General features: G+C 35.9%; 1 protein-coding gene across 11 annotated transcripts in view; it reads right to left on the bottom strand.

Moving 5' to 3' along the window:
• Nucleotides 1–21,816, bottom strand: part of stxbp5l (syntaxin binding protein 5L) — a 260,757-nt gene that overhangs the window by 21,168 nt on the left and 217,773 nt on the right. For 4 of the 11 annotated variants that reach the window (XM_088601568.1, XM_088601596.1, XM_088601605.1 and 1 more), the window contains 3 exons: nt 15,498–15,602; nt 8,968–9,018; nt 312–485 (listed from right to left, as the gene is read on the bottom strand). In XM_088601568.1, coding sequence (XP_088457694.1) covers nt 312–485; nt 8,968–9,018; nt 15,498–15,602 — 330 coding nt within the window. The remainder of the gene's footprint in view (nt 1–311; nt 486–8,967; nt 9,019–15,497; nt 15,603–21,816) is intronic. The other 7 variants (XM_088601623.1, XM_088601642.1, XM_088601652.1 and 4 more) reach the window with 3 other exon arrangements.

The raw sequence follows: 21,816 nt of genomic DNA on the forward strand, positions 1-21,816 counted from the left end.
ATTTTGTATTTATTCTCACTTTAAATTGTCACATCTGTGAAAGGAATAAATCTAAAAATCTTAGCCACTGCTCCCTTAAAATCTCATTTGTAAACCTCGTCTTTGTGTTTCATGAAATCACATTCCATCTTTCAACCCAAAGAGCCCAGTTTTAAAAAACGGGGCCACACAAATACAGACAGACAGTACATATGTTTCTCATTTTTTTTAACTCTGGCTCCTTTTACTGAAATATATTTTCGGGGTATATTCCTTGTTTTCGGATGGGGGTCAGGCATGCAGAAAGGAAACGGATGCAGACAAGCACACACCTTCTGTGTGGGAGACGGGCAAGGAGATCTCCATGCAAGCGGCAGACTGGGCCTTTCTGAAGGGCGGCCGGCCGGGGCCTCGCCGATTGTGCTTAGTGCCTTCGGCGCTGGAGACGCGCTTCCCAGTGGCACAGGGCTGCGAGGTGGGGCTAGTGCAATGTCCATTGACATGATCTGCAATAATGGCAAAGCGTTAGCAAAGTGGCAAAAAGAAGCAAAGGGAGGACAAGCCTCAGCTCCTTTACAGAGACAGCAGGCAACAGTGGATGCACTTACAGCAGGCCTAGGCAAAGATAGTGAATTTTCTTCTTCTTCTTAGGCATGTGCCCTGTGACACTAAGTTAATGATGGCCAATTTTGAAAATATCCAATCACGCTTTTTAGAGCCCGGAGTTTCTTGTCAGCCTCTTATGGCACAACTCTGAAAGTCTCCCAGGCTACTGCATACGGTATCTAGTCCAAGGTCAGCATTCTGCTTTCACAGGTGGGTGTTGTCCTTGCAAGAAACCCGTGGTCCAAAATGAGGGGTGATTGTGCACCCTTATCAAATTTAAGGTCAGTTCTTGCTGACAAGCTCCTCTTTCCATGAAAACTCACTGGCTTTTCCCAGTCCTACAGTAGGTGCATCCTGAGCCACTATTTTAATGCAAACTTCCAGTCAAGGTGGTGAAATGAATAGTAGTAGAGTACTACTGCCAGTTTTGGTACAGCCAAATTACAATTTAAAAACTGAAAAGAAATCATTCTTTTAACTCTGGTACTGATACAGACATCAAGAATTCGGTGAATTTATTTTTACACTTAATTTTATTTTTTCCATTTGTCATTGGAAATCATGCCATTGTGACAGCTCTACTTGAAAAATCTGTTTTTATCAGTTTTTACCCATTGTCTTTGGTTCATTATATCACAGACAGAAGTGGCACATGAAGAGTACATGTATTTCATTATAAGAACTGATCATTTCAATGGCATTGAGTAGTGTTACAGGCCTAGATAACATACAAAATGTATATCACTAGATATCTCCAGAAAAATGAGCTGAGAAATGGTGGTGTGATGAGTGATGAGGCTATGCTTTTCTATGGGATATTCCCTGACAGTGGTTGCCATTGACTGAAATACACAGAAGCACTGCATGCTAATGGAAGTAACCTGATGGCTCACTGTCATTAGGGCTCCATCTGACAGAGGGAATAATCACATTTATACGTTGCATGTTCAGAAGGAAAAAATATTTAATTTTGGCATTGGTTTCACCGGGTTTTAATTCAGAAATGTATAATTCATAGGTGACAAAAGATTTTAAAACGGATAAACATTAATAATATGAACAAAAGGTCCAGCTTTGTTTATAAATTATTAATCTAAAAACATTATATAAAGAATTATAATAATGACAAACAGGATTCTTAAAAGAGTAACAAAATGTTCTGTATTCACAAAACTCTGGTTTAGATGAGGGAGTTGCATAGTAATTAATATAAAAAACAGAGTAATTTTACTTCATTTATATAAATATTTATCATTTACAGTCTAACTTTCACCAGGGTAGTACTGTATACTTTACCAACATGAAAACTGCAATATATGCATATAAGTCCTTTCTACAGGAAGGGGACAAATTGGATTCGAAAAAATCAATCAATGTGACAATTACAATTAAATAGGAAAAAATATTGTCTACATTTAATATAACTGAGATGCAATTAAGCATGTTTCCTCTGTATATTTTGGTGTGCTCATAGATGCTGCTACCTCCTAGCTCTGAGTTTCGGGTTTAATTCCAGACTAGAGCACCTTCTATGTTAAGTTTGCCATCCAATGTTCTCTGGTTTTCTTCAATTTCCAAAGACATACGTACTTGAAAGGTTAACTGGTGTCCAGTGTCCTTGTGTTTGTGAGTTGGTGCCCTGCAATGGATTAGTGATACATTGTATAGTTTTGTGTCCTGTATACCTGGAACAGAGTCCATGTTCCCTCACTATTCAGTTTTCTTAGCACATACAAAGAAAGTATGATACAAATAATAAAGGGTTTTATTTTATTATTTAGTGTATTATAACAGAGTTGAGCTTTGTTTTGGTCCTTCCTCAGGGTTTGTATGTACAGTATGTGTTTCAAAAGCAATATGCCATAATATATATATATAATGCAAGGTATATTATGCAGTCATAAAAGAGAAACAAAATGCCAGCATAAAGAAGCACAATTTAAAAGCAGAGCATACTGTACATTCATTTCCACCTGTTAAGAACTACTGTTATTAAATCAGGGGGTCTTCAGTAAAGAGAATATTAGCCAATGATAGTGCAAAAATTGTTATGAACTAGAAATAAAAAACAACATGGTGTAATTGAGGGAGCACAGTGGAAGCAATATTTTGTCATATTATGTCAGTTTACTTTCAATAATTGTATTCCCAACCATATACGAATTTATGAAATAGCCAGTCAGTATTTAATTCTACAAAATGGGTCACAGCTCACATTTCTTTCTTTGTTTCCAGAAGATCTTCTAAATCTCCATCTGTAGTCTATAGTCAGAACTTCACAGACTGCACTTAAAATATTACTGGATCTTTCTGGGTGCGGCACTGTTTCACTTGTGTAGGATTAGAAATCAAATCATCAAGAGTTTCTGAACTTTAGGAGATCCTAGTTGGATACAGCGATCTGCTGTGGCTGCATTTACTGGATATATTTTGTACAATATACCCTGGCATTGTTAAATATTTATATGCTTTTTTATACTGTATGCATAACTCAGAAAAATAAAACTTCATAGCTATGAAATTATTTCATATTCTATTCACTGCTATCAGTTTTCTACACTGCTATGAAAGACTGAATACTTTATTACAAAGCATTTCTGAAAATTGTGTTTACTCGTATCAACAGTTCTGTCTTGACCAAAAGAAAAACAAATCTGGTAATGAAAGTTATATCTTTTTAGACATGTTTTGAACCTGTTGTGGCTGAGGAGCATGCTTTAATAATACATTCTCAACAGCCAGCTGCCTGCATGTGTTCCTGTGCAGAATGCCAAAATTAAAATAAAACTATCAAGTCTACAGTGTCCTTCTACCCAAATGATGAAAGACTAAAAATATATTTTTTCTTCATCCCAATTATCTCAAGAATAATAGGAAAAAACAAGCATTAACTGTAAAATTAGATCAGGCAGTATCTAGCATTATTGTCACTTGATTTTTCATGACTGAAAGCGGAACGGAGTTTGTGCTTTTAATGACTACTGAGTAAAAAGGAGTGACAAATTAGCAGAAATTAAAGAATCAAAATTTACCATATGTTTCACACTGTTCAGTGCATTGCATACTGGATGTTTCCAAGCAATGCTGTCAAATATTTCTAGTCTGAGTTAATTTTGCTACAACTAGAAGACAGTCAAATGCTTTCTAAATCCTTTACATATCCCGGAATGAGCCTGCTGGTAACCCAGGAGATGCTTCAACAGTCTCACATCACATGCTTTCAATTCTCTTTGTAGTCATCCAGATGGCCACCAACGTCACTTAAGCATGTGTCTGGTTGGGCTCAGTTCCAGTTGCACTGGCAGCGATCTCTGCAATAATTATAATATAAGGTCCCAACCACAGGTCTGTCTACTTCAACAATGTCCAATGCAGGCATTTCACAAGTTTGCACACAAACCATTGCTGCAAGTTAAATGGATGTCAGCATGTCTTCTTTTTACCCTTCCACTACTCTAGTCCAGAACAGATACAGAACCCTTCCACTTTTAAAAGTGAAATTAGAATTGTTGCAAAAATCTACAATCACTTGTATTTTCTGTACTTCTTTTAGGTGTGAATAGGTTTCTTATATCTTTTGGGAGTTTAAGTGATATCAAGGACTGGTAATGGTAGAAAGTAGGAATCACTGGGGGCTTAACAACCTTCAATCTACACAGTCTTGGATGGTTCACTGCCATGCATGTTTTCATGGTAGTAAATCATTCAGGTTTTCAGGTGCACAACCCAGATGGCCCTTCTGGCTATCTGTTATGCTTATACAGGTACGACGTACTGTAGGTAATCCCATTCAAGCCAGTCTCAGTGGGTCACTGGACTGGAAGTTATCCTGGTGTCTAGGTATGAAGTAATCAGAAAGTACATGACTCACCTTGGATGGGACACCACATTAATCACAGGGTCTATTTACAGTACGGCAGTGCTAATTCCTATTTATACAGCTGGGTGGACTGGGGCAACTGGGCAAACATACCTCAATCAACATACAACAACAGCCTCTGCAGGAGGAACTTGACTGCACAACCTGCCAGCCACAGGTCCAGAGACTTTTCCACTATGACATGCTTACAGTACATACCGAGCAGAAAAACAAAATGATCACTCTATTCATGCATTTATGTTTTAACGAAGAATAAGCCATATGGATGGGTTTTGGATATTGGTTAAGTATTTTTTGCATCATTTAGGTTAATGAGTGGATTGGACGCAAGTGATGAGCGGTTTTAGCCTGTTAAATTTCAAGCCTGAAAAGTGAGAAAGAAAAACACAGAAAGGAATCAACACCTTGTTTATCAAGAGAACAACACCTTTTTGTCATTGGTGTGTAGATGATTTTTCTGAGGCAGTGCACTGTTACTTGTCATCTGGGCTTTCTCAGCCAGGCGAGATATTCAACCTAAACATTGAAGTTTGTCAGGATCTAATAAGCCAGGATCTAAGAGACCACAAGACATGACCCCTTGCCAGGATCTTTCAGGAGGTTTCAGGAGGTTCACGTGTGGTGGTCTGGTAGTATCCAGTCATTACTGTAGGTATCTAACTTGTGGTGATTGATGCCAAGATGACTGCACAGTGCTACATTCATCAAGTCCTGGGACTTCACTTACTGCACTGCTTGCAAGTTAATCTCATAATGACAAAACTCAAGAAGGATGAGGGACGTGCCCTCAAACTGCCTGTGTAGCAGCAGCTTTCTCAGAAGAAGAGAAAGTGACAGTTATTCTGGGAAAACGCCACTACTAGACTTAAGGCCCACTGAACCTTTTTGGGATTAGCTGCAATGGTGTGGTATCTAGGGCCTAGAGACCAGTGAACAGGTCCATGCTTTTCCAGGATTTGAGAGTTCGTATTCCGGGAATTCAAATAGTGTACAGTACATAGGTAATCACTGGGACTAAATATGAATCAGCTCTTATCATTTCTCAACACTGTAATCACTCTACACTCTATTCATATTTAATCTTTAAAGTTAATTCTAACAAGCTTTGAACCTGTATTATTATGACTGAATGCTTCTAATTCAGAATACCCCCTAAAAAGTAACTGGAAACATAGCTTGAACAACTATTGGTGAGGTGTGTGACATTTGTGGCATACTGGTGGACGTAAGGGAAGGGCTAGGTAGGAAGGTGTTTTCTTTGTCACATGTTATATTTTTTCAATAGCACAGTTCATTTGACATACAGTATACTGTATGTTCAGATCAAATGTGCTTTACCAGGCTCAGAAGTCAAACCCTACACATCACACAAAATGTAAGATACCCAGACTGTGGTATACTGTGCCCAAAGGCAGAAAGCCGGTAAACTACAGTGACATTAGAAATAGCATGAAACATCATTTTGATGTTTTCACATTTAAGTTGTGAAATACTCTGCATTGTGGAAAAAAAAACAACAACACATGTATTAAACAGTTAAGGAAATTTGCAATTCAGGATTACAAACAATCATAGTATCATACCATAGTCATAACCCACTTGTGATAGAGCAGGCTCCAGCACACAGTGACCACCATTTCATAAAAATGTGAACTGTAAAAAGGTAAATAAGAAACCTTACACAATTAAGTGATAGTGTTACAGCTTACCGTGTCCCTGTCTTGTTTGATGTTTAGAGTTTGTTCCTGGTTCCAAGAATTGTGACGTCTTCTGTATGTCATTTTTTATGTCAATGCTATGTCATTTTTTATGTCATCTGTTATATCATTTGTCATGTGAGGAAAACACCAAGTAAGCATTTCATTGTACCCAGGCACATACCGTATAACAGTAAACTTGAATTATAGATGACTAGGAAGTGTCTCTAAGAGTTTAGATAAAGTGTGTAACAAGAATGTAAACATCTCCAGCTTCAAAGCAGAGGGATATTTAGCAAAGATTTATTGGGTCCAGAGTCTGTGATCAAAGAACATCATAAAGTTTACCTTGGTTTACCTTAGTTACCTCTGTTTAGTGGCATCCAGGTTTGCAGAGAGAGAGAGATTTAACTGCAGGTTGCAATTGCATTGTGTTTTATTGAGAAGGCAGCTCTCTTTGGGTGATTAGAATGTCAGGTCACTGAAATGCCTTGTCTGTACATACAGTACTCTAAATATAGAAACTTGTGTGTTCTATGTTTTGTGTAGTGTAGTGCTTGTATTGTCATTGCTAATAAACATCTGTTTAACCAAGTGCGCTTGGAGTCTTAATCTTATCACCAAAGCTATGACAGAGAACAAAGAATTCAAGTGCCTCTAACTATACCAACTATAACTATACTGTACCAACCGCTTGGGTATATTCTGGCAGAGGTCATTTACAAATAGGGGGTTATGAACATTTATTTTACTTCTTGACTCAATTGCTCACTTGGTTTCTGATTTTCGTAACCCCCCATTTATACCAGTATGTCCTAACTTGCAATACAGGTTGTACTGCATTGTAGGTGCACACACAGAGTAAAATAATACATGAAATTAAAAACAAAGATCTTAAAGACGTTTTATATGATCAAAAAAACAGATAGAAATAATACTTACCTCCCAAAGAACCAGAATTATACAATAATAGTAACATAATAAGTGGCTTTATTTTGCCTGAAGAAAAACGTTCTTCTGATTCCTATCTGGGGTTGGGGGGAAGTAATATGCTGTCTTGTTCGCTTACCACCACATAAATCAAGATAACTCTGGGCTGATGAGCCAAATGTTGCTTGGATAAGGACATTTCCATATCCAAGTAAACTATACATTTATGCTATTACATATAAAACTTTACTTGTTTTAGTTGAGTTGTTTAAGATAAGGACAATTTTAGCTATGTTGATATTTGGCATGAGATTTTACACCTTCTTGAAGGAAAAAAAACCCAGCAAGCCACGACTGTCCATCTCTATTCGGAAGCTGAATTCTTCATGGAGCTCAACACTCCCCTGAAGCCATATGAGAATCTTCTATCTATTTAACTTTACATTGATCTCATCAATTTCTCTGTCTCAGAAACCAGCACCCTTCATCTGGTCATCACAGGGGCTGGTTCTCAATCTCTTCCTCTCTGACTTCCAAGCCCACTGGCCATTTAACTAGTTTTCCTGTAGTCAGCCTCTATATATTTATATTTTAGAATTTTTGTTTGCAAAATTATTCCACAGAAAAATAAAGCAATTAGTCAAATTGTTACAGCTGTGGGAAATGACCTTCTTGCTTTAAAGTGAATATACTGTAGAATTCTACACTTCCACCATAGACTAATCTCTTTTGAAAACAAAGCTTAAAAGGCAAAAATAAATAGAATCAACTTCTATTTTTTCTCTCCCATTAGCAGTACTGAACACCCACGTGATATTCAACTTAAAAACCCACGCACTCTTTACCTGAATGAACCATGGCACTTACATAGAGAAAAGCACAAATGTCCTTCCAAGCAAAGCTGCATGTTAACTTTCACACTGCAGTCCATAACAGAAACTGTGGAGGTTAAGCCTCAAGTGGAAGAAAGGCACAGTACCCAGAAAATAAAGCCTATAAACTTCAGAAGCTGACAGGACATCATGTAGTGCCCAGCCAGTTCAGTGCTGCCTCAGAGGGGCTCAGTTCACAGACAGTGAAGGGTTAGCCTCTAATGGTCTCCTCCTACTGTATCTCTCTGTTTCTGCATTGTAACTTTTATTTGTTTTATAGCTGGGATGAGGTCATAGGAAAGATTTAGTAAGTTGACATGTTGCATCTTTGACCACAGTATGGATGTCCATCACTTCCACAAGGTTAAGACAACTTCAGGATATTTTCTGTCCCAGCACTTACAGTATTTAATCAATAAATATGCAGCCAGTTAAAAATAATCCAGCCCCATTGCCCTCTACTAAATAGCTGAAATAAACCTTAGGAAACAAGTTATCAATAGAAAACTTAAATTGATTAAAACTGTACTTCATAACATTTTTTACTTTAGATAACAACCTGGTAAACAAGTTCAACGAAGCCTGAGTTCTATTGCACAAAAAACATTTCCAAGAGAGAAGATCAAGAGGCATAAAAGACCCAAACACAGTGAAAAAACTTCAGGGTTAATGTGGTTTGTATGATGTTCCAAATACAATGGAGTGAGACTGTTTGGCTATGTTAGTTTTCAGAGATTATGAGCATGGAATAGAACAGCTCAAATTCAAATTCATATTTTTAGTTTCTTGTGAAACTTAATCTACAGGTACTTATAAAAGCTCAAATTAAAAAAAGCAGAATGTTACATGTAGCCAACAGAACTGTGTGATCTGATCAGAGAAAGTGCATTCAAACATCAGAAAGAAAATCACTGAATTTGATATAATCTGTTAGAAGTGTCAGGATAAAAAATAATTTTAAAAAGTCAAAAAACTGAAAACAGTTGGCTTTCGCCTACCGTACCAAGATCAGTCTTAAGATCTGTTGGCAGACTTAACTTTCTGGATCCCTTAACTGAAACAAAATAGGAAAGAAAGCAGCAGTTAATTTGTTTAAAAAAGAAAGTAAGGAAAAAAAGAAATAAGGGGGTGCAGGAAACAAAACAAGAAAATTCAAAAGAAAATATAAAAACGTGCACAATGTGCATACACTTTGCAAGCAGATGCACAGATCACCATGGTAACATGCTAGAACCCACTTGACAACCTGCATTCCCAGCAAGACAACTTTCACCACCATACACAACCCACAGGTGTGAGCAGGAGACCTCACTTTTTCCACAAGTACTGTACATTAAGTTCTCGTGACACACATCAAACTTTCCCCCTTAAGGGGAATTTCCTCTTCTTTACTTACATACTGTCGTTATCAGCTGTATTAGATAGGTAGATGGACATGTAGATTGATTTATTCAAATACTGACACAAAAACCGAACAGAAAATATTAAAGATTGACTTGGATTAGACAGGTCTAGTGGTCTGCATTGCACTCACAATATTGAAAATGAGCTTACACAAAAACGTAGTGAAAACCTCAAAAAAGCATATTTTGAAACGATTTTGCAGAAAATGTTAAGAGAGTGATTATTATTATTATTAATAATATTATTGTTATTGTTGTTGTATTTTATTTGGTACTATTTTATTTAATTATTTCTCCTTAGTTAAACAAATCAACTTTACTTAAGTGGATAAAATTATTATATTAGTTTTCAGGAATTCATGATTCCAGAGTGACCTATAAACCTACCAGGGTTTATTAATTCCTCTCTCCCTTTTACTGTAGATGTGAATTTGTGAATCCAAGTAGCAACTTTGAACTTTTTTACTTAATTAGAATTAATTTTCCTTTACACCTTTCTACTAAGTCGTTTAAGTAATTTTTAAAAGAAGCCAATTAAATGTGAGCAATTTTCAATTGTCTTTCCATGATTGTATTCTGTTTTACATGTAGTATGAACATTCTTCTTCCTCTGTATTCTTCTGAATTCCCTATAATACATTAAAAAGAATCATTTCAACATGGTGCCTGATGAATATTTATTCATCCAGTAATTATTAAGAAGTAGTTTGGCAGGTACTGTATGGCTTTAGAAGTACTTACAGTACATGACTTTTTATTAACAGTGTAATATGCATTCAAACAGAATTTTCTTTGTGAATTTTTTATGCCAACTAAAGATGAGATATTCAAAAGGGGATTGGTGAACACCAAAACCCCTTGCACCTTAATTATTTTGATTTATACTAAATACCCCACTTCCGCCTGGAAAAAGACACACATCCACTTGCATTAAGAAATTTGTAACCAGAGTGGATATTCAAAACATAACAATATCAACTTGTTATATATCAACAATATCAAGATACTGCATCTTAGCTTTACTTTAAAGACAGAGATCAGTAAGATGTTGGTTTATTACTAATAAATAATTAGGGGCCTGTAAAATGGACAACACAATGTCACATTACTAAGTGTTTTAAAGTGTAGATTCGACAGCACAGCAGTGGTAATCAACAGACATAGGACTGGGTGCAAAAAATCATAGTCTCTCATACAACTGCCATATGCCTACAAAATCATATTCACAGTCTCCTGCAAATCATATCACGACCTTTAAAATGTGACAGAGGTTGAATTATCTACAATGGCAGTTAGTGAACTGTTTCATAAGGCTAATATGAAGGTCAAGAAGAGCTGTGACACATTCAGGAATGATTCACATCACTGGTTCTGATGGAACAACAAGATTATTTTCTTTCATACACAAATGCGACTCTGTCCCAGGCAATTCTAACAAGGTAGATTAACTATTTAAAATGTTTACTTTTCACAAAATTATAGCAATGCACAGAGGGATTATAGATTGTGAAATTGATATTGTGGGTGTTGGAATCAGCATAAAACAGAAGAATGGACTGGCATATTATCAAGGATTGCACAGTTGCTGAAGATATACTGTATATATACTACTTATACATGTACATATACTACTATGAGATTTTCCATTTCAAAAGAGACCTCATGCTTCCACATTTGGCCTAGTCATGTTTTGGGTTGAGGACACCTGATTCCCACATTGAGCTAGGATCATTATTGACCTACAGTATAGAATCAATGATTAGTATAGGATCATTCTTGTGATGTGAGTGCTGTTAAATATGTGCTGTAAACCGTAATATAAGTGTCAGCTATGACTCTGCAGCTTTTCCATTATGACCTAGTTCATAAAAATGCATACAGCGTGGACTGGTGGAATCTGAAAGCACTGTTGCAGTGTAATTGGTTCTCCATTAAGACTTGCACAAAACTGATTATGTGCCAAAACAAAGGAAGTGACTTTATGCTCCTGAATTTGAATTTTCACATGGCTTTGATTAGAAAGAATAACACTTACTGTCATTCTAGTTAATTCCATGAGCTTTATGTGGTTCATGTTTTATAGAAAAACAGATTTTCACTTTGCTGTATGGCATTAATAAGCACATCTATAACCAAAATTCCAATCATTAGGCAAAGCTGAGTAAAATTATTATGCAACCAGAAGTTTACTTTTAGACTTTATATCAAAACTGAAATTGTTGCAGATGGCAATGATGTATGTACTTTAAATTGCAGGTATATTAAATATATATTTATATATTTACTTTAAGTATATTAAAAAGGATCCAAATAACAACATGTAATCTTAAGCAAACTTTTAAATTCTGAATTGATAGATTATATAAAGTTTCACAAATACAAAAGATTTAGTTTTGCTGTGAAAAAACAGATTTCTTGAATCTTCATCAAAACTTGTGTAATGTTCTTTGTGGTGTTATCTGATGACATTTCTTGCCTATGACAATTTTCCTAGAACAATGTGATGTAGCTTTCTTAGTGCAGGCAAGGTCTGGCTTGATTTGTACAAATGTTAGGTAACCAAGGAGTTGTGGAAATTTGTGGAACCTTTCAAGCACAAGTACCGTCACATGCAGTACAGTACATCTGAAGAAGCTATAGACCCTAAACATTGTGCCTTTTCCCTCTAGTATGGAATTCATCTCTAATTCTTTTTCAGCTGCAGTTCCCACACTGATTTAACTCTCCGCTCGCACTTTATTTCCTCATTCTATATGGTAAGGGATACTTACAGTACATGCAGATGTTAACTTCAAAGAAAAAACAAAGGGAAAAGCACAAGTAAGGTAGAAGGCATGTAAGCATCCAGGCTATTGACGAAAGTCCTACTGTACAACCGCTCAGCTTGGAACTGGAGGTTCACTTGAAGTTAAATCATAGTGGACTATTAATCATAGTTCGTTTCTTAAACCTTTTCAATTTAAAAAAATTTTTTGACTTGGATATCTCATCTATCTCATTCTGCTGAACGTGCAACATCATTGTACCAATATCAGGAATTTCTCTTCTAGTTTTGTGGTATTATGTGTTAATTACAGTATGTGAAATGGACTTGCAGGAAACCCATTTGGTCATTCACAGGCTTAGAGCCACATCGCTCCACTCTCTAACGAGCAGAGACTGAGCCCTCTGCTGAAAGAGAATTGTACGATGTCCAGGTTTCAAGGGAGGTGACTTTACGTCTGTGACTCGCTTAGTACCACTGAACCCTTTTACATACTCAATGCTATCCCTTAATAGCTTAGAAAATAACAGACAACACCATAGAAAATAACAGCTGGTTGCAAACAAAATGTGGATTGCACACCAAAGTACCACTATTAAAAATAAACAGGCTTCTTTTTATTTGAAGAAGACAGACGTTTCAATCCATCCTCAAGCATAATTTATATGCATTGGTCTGCTGTGGCTCTATTTAGCTAAAGCAGAAAATGCAATATGTTGTAGTATTGCAGCATTTCAGAACACCATAGCTAGTCTGTCAAAAGGAAGTACCTAATAAGAAATCCAGTACATGACATCATATTTCTGATTTTAGGTTTTTGTTATCCACACAGGCAGACCACTCACCTTCTAAACATAACAGTATGAACAGCTTCCACTCGTGGTTGTTTAATATGGACTGTGTGCAAGGTTTTCATTATGAAGTACAGTATGGTCTCAACATCTTCAAATTTACTACAACATTTGTGAATTTGCTATTTGAGATTAGGTCTGGCTGACAGAGTCTGGGATGAAAGAAGAGAAGAGCAGAATGAAACTGAGCTAAAGGTTCTTACCCACAACTTTCAAATTAACAGTGCCACCAATTAGGATCATGAGACAAATCTCCCTGCCCAAGTACCCACTACTCTGCATGCGCATCCCAGTGTGGTCTTGTTGTTATATTGTAATGAACACTCCTGACTCTGTGTTGGCTGTGTGGGGAAAGACAGGCTTTAGACGACCTTGTCAGAGCGCCTGTAGTTTTATTGCCTGTTCATTACAGTGGGGCATGCTAATTGTGGAAGCAGAGAAAGAAAGTGGGATTAATGTTGTTCATTTTAACTGATTACTATATGGTACATTTGTGATGACTGTTGTTTCTTTTAGTTTAACAATGTTATTTAAGGGATACTTATTTTAACCAGAAAAACTACAGTATACACTGTAATAGATTATGCAAAGGTACTGTATAGATGTGGACTTGATTACATGTCAATTTGCAATGATTCCGAACTCTTGCAACTGTCGAGACCCTGCAGTACTGCAAATGCAACCAGTAAAAACTGTAAATGAAATGGCAAAACAAAACTATTTTCAATTAAAACTTAAGAAATCCCCACTTGTACCGTATATCCTTGTACTGAATATATCATTCTGTGGCTGATGCTGTGGTCAGAGCATGTGTTGTGGTACAATACAGAACCTGGGAGTGACAAAGCCCAAAATAACCGAAGATTCTTATAAAAGGAAAACAAGTACTTTTCTGGAAAAAGATGTCTCTATTTCATTCGCAAGTGGCGTGACTTTTTATAAATTTGGGTGCATAGTGACATTAATCCCAAACACTACAAAGTCCAGAAGAAACTCTTTGAAGACTGAAATATCCTACTGAAATCCCTTAAAAGGGTATGATTCAAAGAAACGTAAATCAGTTATTATATATGAATAAATATCAATCTTTAAAATTAACATTAAAGACCAGTTATTTGTTTTATATTAAACATGCTAAGATCTAGCTTTAGAGTAAAATATTATTTTACAATGACATTTAAATATTTGTAGTGTACAAATAGTAGTAGTGTAGTGCCCTGTCTCATTTGTCTAATTGACAATATTAGTGCAGGATAAATCATGTCAGTATGTATATGTACTATAACTTATCAACGAGTTTGTGAAAGTTAAAAAAAAAATTGTCAGAGATACCTGATGTTGAAGGACAGATCTGTAGAAAACGCTTTTGCAATATTTCAATCTATCTGATAAAATGTCAGTTTGGTGTCAGGGCTTTATCCCTCTAAACACTCCCAAGCTACATCTGCGAAGTGGTTAACATTCCTTTAAGCTACTCAAGGTAATGTGATTTCATTCAATATAGGCCCAACTTCTATAGTGTTTGACTAGATACAGTACTGTAGAAAATGGGTAGCCAAATCATTATTTACAGAAATATGATGGTTATCTTTTATACATTGTTATTTATAAAAAATACTAACTGTTAACATGTCAAACAAACCTTAAAACTCAAGCATATTTCAGGGAAATTGTTTGGGAAGAAATTGATATGAACTGTATGTCTGCAGGAGGTGTGAAACAGGAGCAGGAGTACTTCAGACAGAAACAGCTGTTTGGTCACTAAGTCATGTTTTTGTCACTTAGCTATGAAGTATAAAATTAATTAGAAGTCTCTGAATACTGTATTTTTTTTGCAAAATCATACATAGCTCTGATCTCTTAATGCATGGATAACTGTTTATCAATGGTTATTTTTAGATGAATATTTAAGATCTAAGAATAATTCACAGAACTGATGCAAATATTAACATGATTTACTTGCAAAAAATATGACCTACTCTTCCAAAATCAGGCTCTTTGACATGAATTGCTCCTGTACATTTAAAATCCCTCTTCAATATAGCCATAGTACTTGTTTGAGTCTTTTTAGTTTTTGAAAAGTGACTTTATAAATCAGAATATGTTGAAGAATAAACCTGCAAGGATAAAAACATGGAATACTGTGAATTAAAGAGCCTGGTTTTGAGAGACCAAACCACAGATATTTTATACGAGGGAAAATAATCAAGGGATCCAAAACATCAGTTCACATAATTCTTATTTATATATGAAACAAAAAAAGCACTCAGTTAAAAATAAGCTTGGTTTTTGCACATTAAAATAGAGTGAGACTTCCTATGAAAAGAACAGGAGCAGACAAGCAAAGAACAGCACCCCAACTGCAACACTGAAATGGTGGGAACAAAACTATTAACACCACAGTGCAGAGATGTGTTGAAGCAATGCCTGACTTTTGCATGCAAGATGATTAGTAGCTGAGATCTCTTTTGGGCAATGATATTACAGCACTGGCAGCCCTCTGACAACTCCTTACCATTGTCCAGCAAGTAAAACACTGGGCTGTAGTGACTGGCTTTCAGATTTGCTGGGGTGTCAGGTAAGGTGCGGGGATCATTGTGAAGTGTGGTTGGATAAGGAACTGAAATAAAAATTAAAGAAGAATACATTTTCCTTGACAAAAAGGGAAAAAATAAGCAAAAAGTATGGGGCATACCTCTCAGCCTACAAATACAGTTTATAGGACCTGTACAACATTTCCATAGGTTGAAATGATACAGTATGTTACTACAACAGTGTAATGCAAAAAGAGGGTAGCAAATTTGATAAAAAATCAGGAACCACGAAGGCCTGACCATCCTGTTTTACTTCACAAGCCTAAATCTCTTCAGCAAACATCCCCCTAGGCATCCAACATGATTCAGGATATTAGTGGATACAGAAAAATATGGAGTTCATTGCACATTTCTACTAAGTAGGCAATTCAGTTCACCAAAGAGACTTCAACGGGTGAGAGGTATGCTATTTACTTTTTCTCAAGCTTTACAATTTCTACACATGAAAATGAACAGTTAATCAAATGATTAAATCAAACAGGAGCAACAATGTTATTGTGAAATTGGAGTGCTCTATTCACTTTAACCTGTCTGGAGGGGATAGGGGTAAATCCGGTTAGATTCTGTTAGATGACATGGACTAAGTAGGCCAGTGCCATGCAAAATGTGCTTATGGTATGAAATAAATTTGTCAACCTATTTAAACATAGGTTGTTGTTTATTTTAATGTGAGAAATATTCACTTTAGGAGCATTGGAAAATCAAGAATAACATGCTGTAAGAGACTTTTCAATGTGACATTGAAAATTTAATATACACTTTGCTCTAATTTTCAAAAAGACTCTGAACTTGACAAGCTAAAGATGGTTTTAAGGAAAAACTAAAACAATACCTACTGTAAAAAATGTGTAGAGCACAGGAAAATTGTGTTTGTAGTTTGAATAATTTTAGCACCAAATATCAGGAAACCCAATCCTAAGAACCACGTATTAATGCGGAATTATTCAGTCTATGGGAAGCAAAGCAATAAACGATACCTTTATCACACATCTGGGACTGTATTCATAAGCAGTGCAGTGCTAGTCTTGTGCAAATCTTGCATTAGAAAAACTCATACTTTTGTCAGACTAGAAAGAGATAAAACTGAGGGCTGAGCTGTCAGTTTAAAGCTAAAACCATCTAGTTTAGGAACAAAAAGCTTGGTAAAATAACCACAAATATGCGTTTTTCACAAAATTTTTCACAAACTTTTTGTTAATCATTACAAAAGACCACACAGTGTGTCAGTAGTGCATTTTCTAGAAATACTTTCAGGGAATATATGTTTACTTTTGTTTTTCACTGCTACGTACTGTACATACCACCTTCCTAACATACAAACTTGCCTGTCTTCCTGTATTTGTGGGGGCTCTCACTCGAACCATTCTCACCCAAAACTAGATATGATTTATTTTAAGACATTACCATTTGGGAAATTCAGATTTACACAAAAATCATCTGTTTTTTTGTGGTAACATTTTCTTAGATTTTGTCTTAATGATAATAATAAATGCACCTCCTCCCAGACACACACACAGACACACATTATGCTTTTTACACAGAGGCCCAAAAAGAATATAAAATTGATAATGGCCTTTTAATAGATTGTATGCAAGAGCACTCTTACATTCTGTAAAGAAAATGTCACTTAAATTGTTAGATGCTTCACTGCATGCATATTAATATTCTCGTTATTCAGTCATGCTGAGGTGATGAACAGAATAAAAAGCAGGCACACATTAGTTGCACATCCCACAATGGACTGAATTCACAATTTTAGTCTTATTTTTCACCTTTAGATTTGCCACACACTGTACATTGAATTTCACACAAGGATGTATAGCAAGCAGGTTACAGTATGTAGAGCTTAAGCCAGAGAGTTCAACACTGCAAGCTCTGACCGCATTTCAATGTGAGATGTTAATGACAACCTGTGTAAGAATACGTAATCAATACTACAGTCTTTAATACACTTACATACTGAAATGTGTTCATGCAGTGGTGAGTAGCCTGGACTTAATCAGGATCCACAAGTGTGGATCTGAAAAGTGGCTCAAGGGATACCCACCCACCCCCCAGCAAAGCAGGGAATTTGAAATGCAAAATCCTAGAGGATTTTTTTAATATACTGTAGATAAGCATCTTCCATGTATTAAAGGTGCTTTTACACCTACAGTAGTTTCAGAAAAAAATGAATACTGTATATTCTTATTTTACCATCCCTACAAGACCATACCTAGAAATTATGAGAGATGCAGGTGACCCTTGGCCCACAGGCTGCCCACGACGACTTCAATGAGCTGGAATAACATGCTGCTACCTAGTGTCAGGATGTCGCTAGTCAAGTACACTCCAGTGCTATTGTATGTGCCAGATGTTACTTATTCTAAGAGTTGTATTCTTGAAATCACTTGCACACATCATTCATTTTATATCAGTTTTTAGCTAACAAGAAGCAGCCCAGCAATTCTGAAAAGTTTCATATTAGTTTATCAAGAAGCTTGCTTACGAGTCCCGGCAGGTAGTTTGAAGTATTTGTGGAAAAAATACCGACAATAACTATTTCTTTTGAAATTGTCACCTTGGTGTTGACTCACTCCTACCATCCTCCTTCTAGATGATCGGGTAAGATAAAGATGAAATCTGTGTACCCCATTTTGCCATCCTTGTATTTTGATGTTTCACGTCTGCTGTGCAAACAGTTCTTTATGAGGACACTGCAAGAGTGCGCGTGACACGCACCACAGGGGCAGCTCTTGAGCATTTTGCTAAGTTACCTCGACCAAGCAGAAATCTGTTCCGCACTGGTAGCTTTCCATCTATTGAGTCCCATATCCTGGGGAAGTCCGTACCTTTGTCTCTTACAGTGAAGCTACTAAAGACAGTTAAGGAGAAACAATCCCAAACTCCAGCCAGTCACCTGGTCTCTAGGCTATAAATACAGGAATGTAGACTTTCCTTTTCCCTTTTTGCTTCACTGATGTCTTTGCCAATTCATCAACACTAAGGCTTGTTTTATAAAGCATTCTAATAGGCTTGGCCACACGAGTGTTGTTCCACACGTAAGGCTTTGCCAAATTCTTAAACCTCCATTTAATGAAAACGTTACTTGCTGGGTTTGCTTGTATTTTCTGAAATATAATTTAAACAAGTAATAGTGTTATAAATGGGCAATAACAATGTTAAGGGCACTTATGCATGTTTCCATGAGAAAAAAAATATAATTTGCTTTTGATTTTGTAACAAAATAATACAGTATAATACAGTTGTATTTGCTTCAAATTGGTCAATGAAGAGAATGAGACAATACTTGATGGTGGAGTAATATCGGCCTACAGTGCCTTTCAAACAAATTCAGACCATTCCTATAATGTTCCATTTTGAGAAATTATATGTTAATACTTATACAGTTTTGAAAAATGTTTAAAATATTGAATTCAAAATCTGAATATTTAAACTGAGTATTTCTAAAGTTAGAATAAGTTAGAGTAAATGTCAACAAAGACTAAAGAGAAAAACTGAAAATTATGTTGATTCCTTAAGTATTCGGACCCGTGAATTCAATATTTGGAAGAAGCACCTTTGGAAGCAATTAAATCTTTTAGATTCTTTTAGAGTAAGTACCAGCTGTGCACACCAGCCTGGTGCAATATTTGTCCATTTGCTTTTGCAGATTTGCTTAAGCTCTCTCCAGTTTCTTGGGATTGCTTATGGGTAGCCATTTACAACTCTTTGTACAGATTATCATCTCAAAAGGACTAAAGTGAGACCCTTGACAGAGCCCCTCAAATACATTTACTTTCTTATTCTTAAACCACTACAGTGTAGCTGTGGATTATTGTACTGCTGAAAGGACAATTTGCACCCCAGAAGTCTTCAGGAGATATGCCTGTTCTTTGCTCCACCCAATTTCTCTTCAATCCAAATAAATTTAATAGTCCCTGTTTATGAGAAGCATCAACCTAGTATGACCATGCTTGACAGTAGGGATGGTGTTGACTGGGTGATGTGCTTTTTGGTTTTTGAGCCAAAAAGTTCAGATTTTGAATGCACTGTTGCAAAACACATGTGAGATTTGAGATTGGTTTTCCACTCTGCAATACAGAGAATCTGAAGTGACAGAGATATTGCTGACCCCTGGATTTTTTCTACCATCTCAGCCATTGAACTTAGTTGTTTCAAAGTTGTTGTTGGCCTCACAGCGGTATCCCCTGCCAGTTTCCTCCTTGCCCAGCAGCTGAGTTTGGAGGAACAGCCTGATCTAGGCAGTGTCTAGGTGATACAGTATGTTGCATCTTCCATTTTTCGATAATTAAGCAGACTTTGCTATAGGGATATTCAGGACTACAATGTATTTTGCTCTTCTCATAATCTGTGCTTTTCAGTTACTTTATCCCAGACTTGATTTGAAAATTCCTGATAGTTTGCTTGTTATTTACTACGTGAGCAAGGACCCTCACCTAAGTCACAAGAAACACTATTATAGGACACAGATGCAACTCATCTAATTGTGTGGCTTATTAAGGAAATCTTGTGCACCTAAATCAATTTAGATTTTCCACAGCAAAGGGTTCGAATACGGATGTAATTAATATTTTTCTGTTTTTCTTTACTTATCTATTTACTTTTTTTTTCTTTGAATACATGGCATATGTTTCGGTATGCATCAAATATTATTAACTACTTTAAAACCATCATACTGTAACTGCCAGCTTCAAAGCAACAAAATGTTAAAACCCTGGAATTTTTGAAAACTTTTGCAAATAAAATGAATACTGTGTAATTAACGAGAAAAAACTTACAGTAGACATGTTTTGAATGGAGATAAGAGTAGAAGGATACTGAAATAAATGATGCTGTCAACAACACTATTAAGCTGTTCTTTTGGGACAAGGATTATAAATTGTTGATTGGGACTAATGAAGAACAGCTGTTGTCAACAGTTCCTTGAGGAGACTTGCAGTAAGTCTTGCACACTCTATAAAAATATTATTAAGCGCAGAAGATGAGGGCAAGACTTCAAAATGTTTCATGGCTTAGTCCACATATTTGACCAGATTAAAGTAGAATTTATCAGTCTATTTCAGATTTAATTCTGCTGTTGCTCCACAGCCTGCATCAGCAATATCATGGATATTATAGAAGTCTACTTGTTGCTCTTCCCAATGCCTGAGAATATTCCTCTGTTTATACTTTTAATAACTCTTCTCCTACGTAGCTCTTCTGCTAAAGTTGGTAATGTTAATGATACAGAATAAACATTAATTTAACATTATGATATTAAAAAAAATAAACATTTTTCCTACACAATTAATCAATGATTAATCAATTGTTTGCAACCCCTTTCCACTTGATATGAACTGGATATTAAATACATTTGAAAGAAATCAGCTTTTAAATATAAAAACTTTGCCTAGTAAGCAAGAACAAAAAAAAACTTTAAAACAATAAATCATTTCATGCAGATTTGTTACAAAGTTCTTCACTATGAATTGGTTAGGAGATGCTATAAAATGCAATTTTCTTTGTAGTATTGGTATTTCTGAGAACACCAGGTGAATATGTTTAATGCAGCCAGGCACAGTATTGTAAGCTAAACATTTAGAAAATAAAACAATAATTTGATGCTTTAGGTAAATTAATGAATAATGAAAGCTAAATGAACTGTATTCTTTTGTTTTTTTGTCAGTCCATTTACCATAATTTACATGTGTGCCAATTCCAAAATTAAGAAAAGCTTTGATCTCAAATCTTAGTAACTAGAAATTTGGTAGCTGAAACCAGGATGCATACCCTTTTAAAGAAACCACTCTCGCTGATAAGTGATCACAGTTTTCAACTTTCTCATCTCCTTACATAACAATATTCAGAAATTCTGCTCAGAGCAGACAATGTCACTTACTCATGTCTGTTCTAGGCTAATTAGCTAATAAGCAGATTAACTCTTCTCCGAGACTCTTCCTCTTCAAATTCAGAGCTTATCCATTATAAACCTGATAAAAGCTGCAAAAATAAGTTTTACAAATGTATTTTTTTTATGTTGCAAAGTCAAGTCAACATTAGTGCTTTAATTTCCTGTCTTTTTTTAATTCCACTCTTTGTACTGGTAGACATATCAGTCCTAGATACGAAGGATCACAATTGTAAAACACTTCTTTAAAGGATGGTTGGCAAAGCCTTTTAAAAATCATACCGTATAATCTGATAAATGACTTGTAGAACTATTAAAGTTGTGATGGGATTTTGTATTTCTTTGCATAT

This window comes from Lepisosteus platostomus, chromosome 2 (genome assembly GCF_059453375.1).
Source record: "Lepisosteus platostomus isolate fLepPlt1 chromosome 2, fLepPlt1.hap1, whole genome shotgun sequence".
Taxonomy (NCBI): domain Eukaryota; kingdom Metazoa; phylum Chordata; class Actinopteri; order Semionotiformes; family Lepisosteidae; genus Lepisosteus; species Lepisosteus platostomus.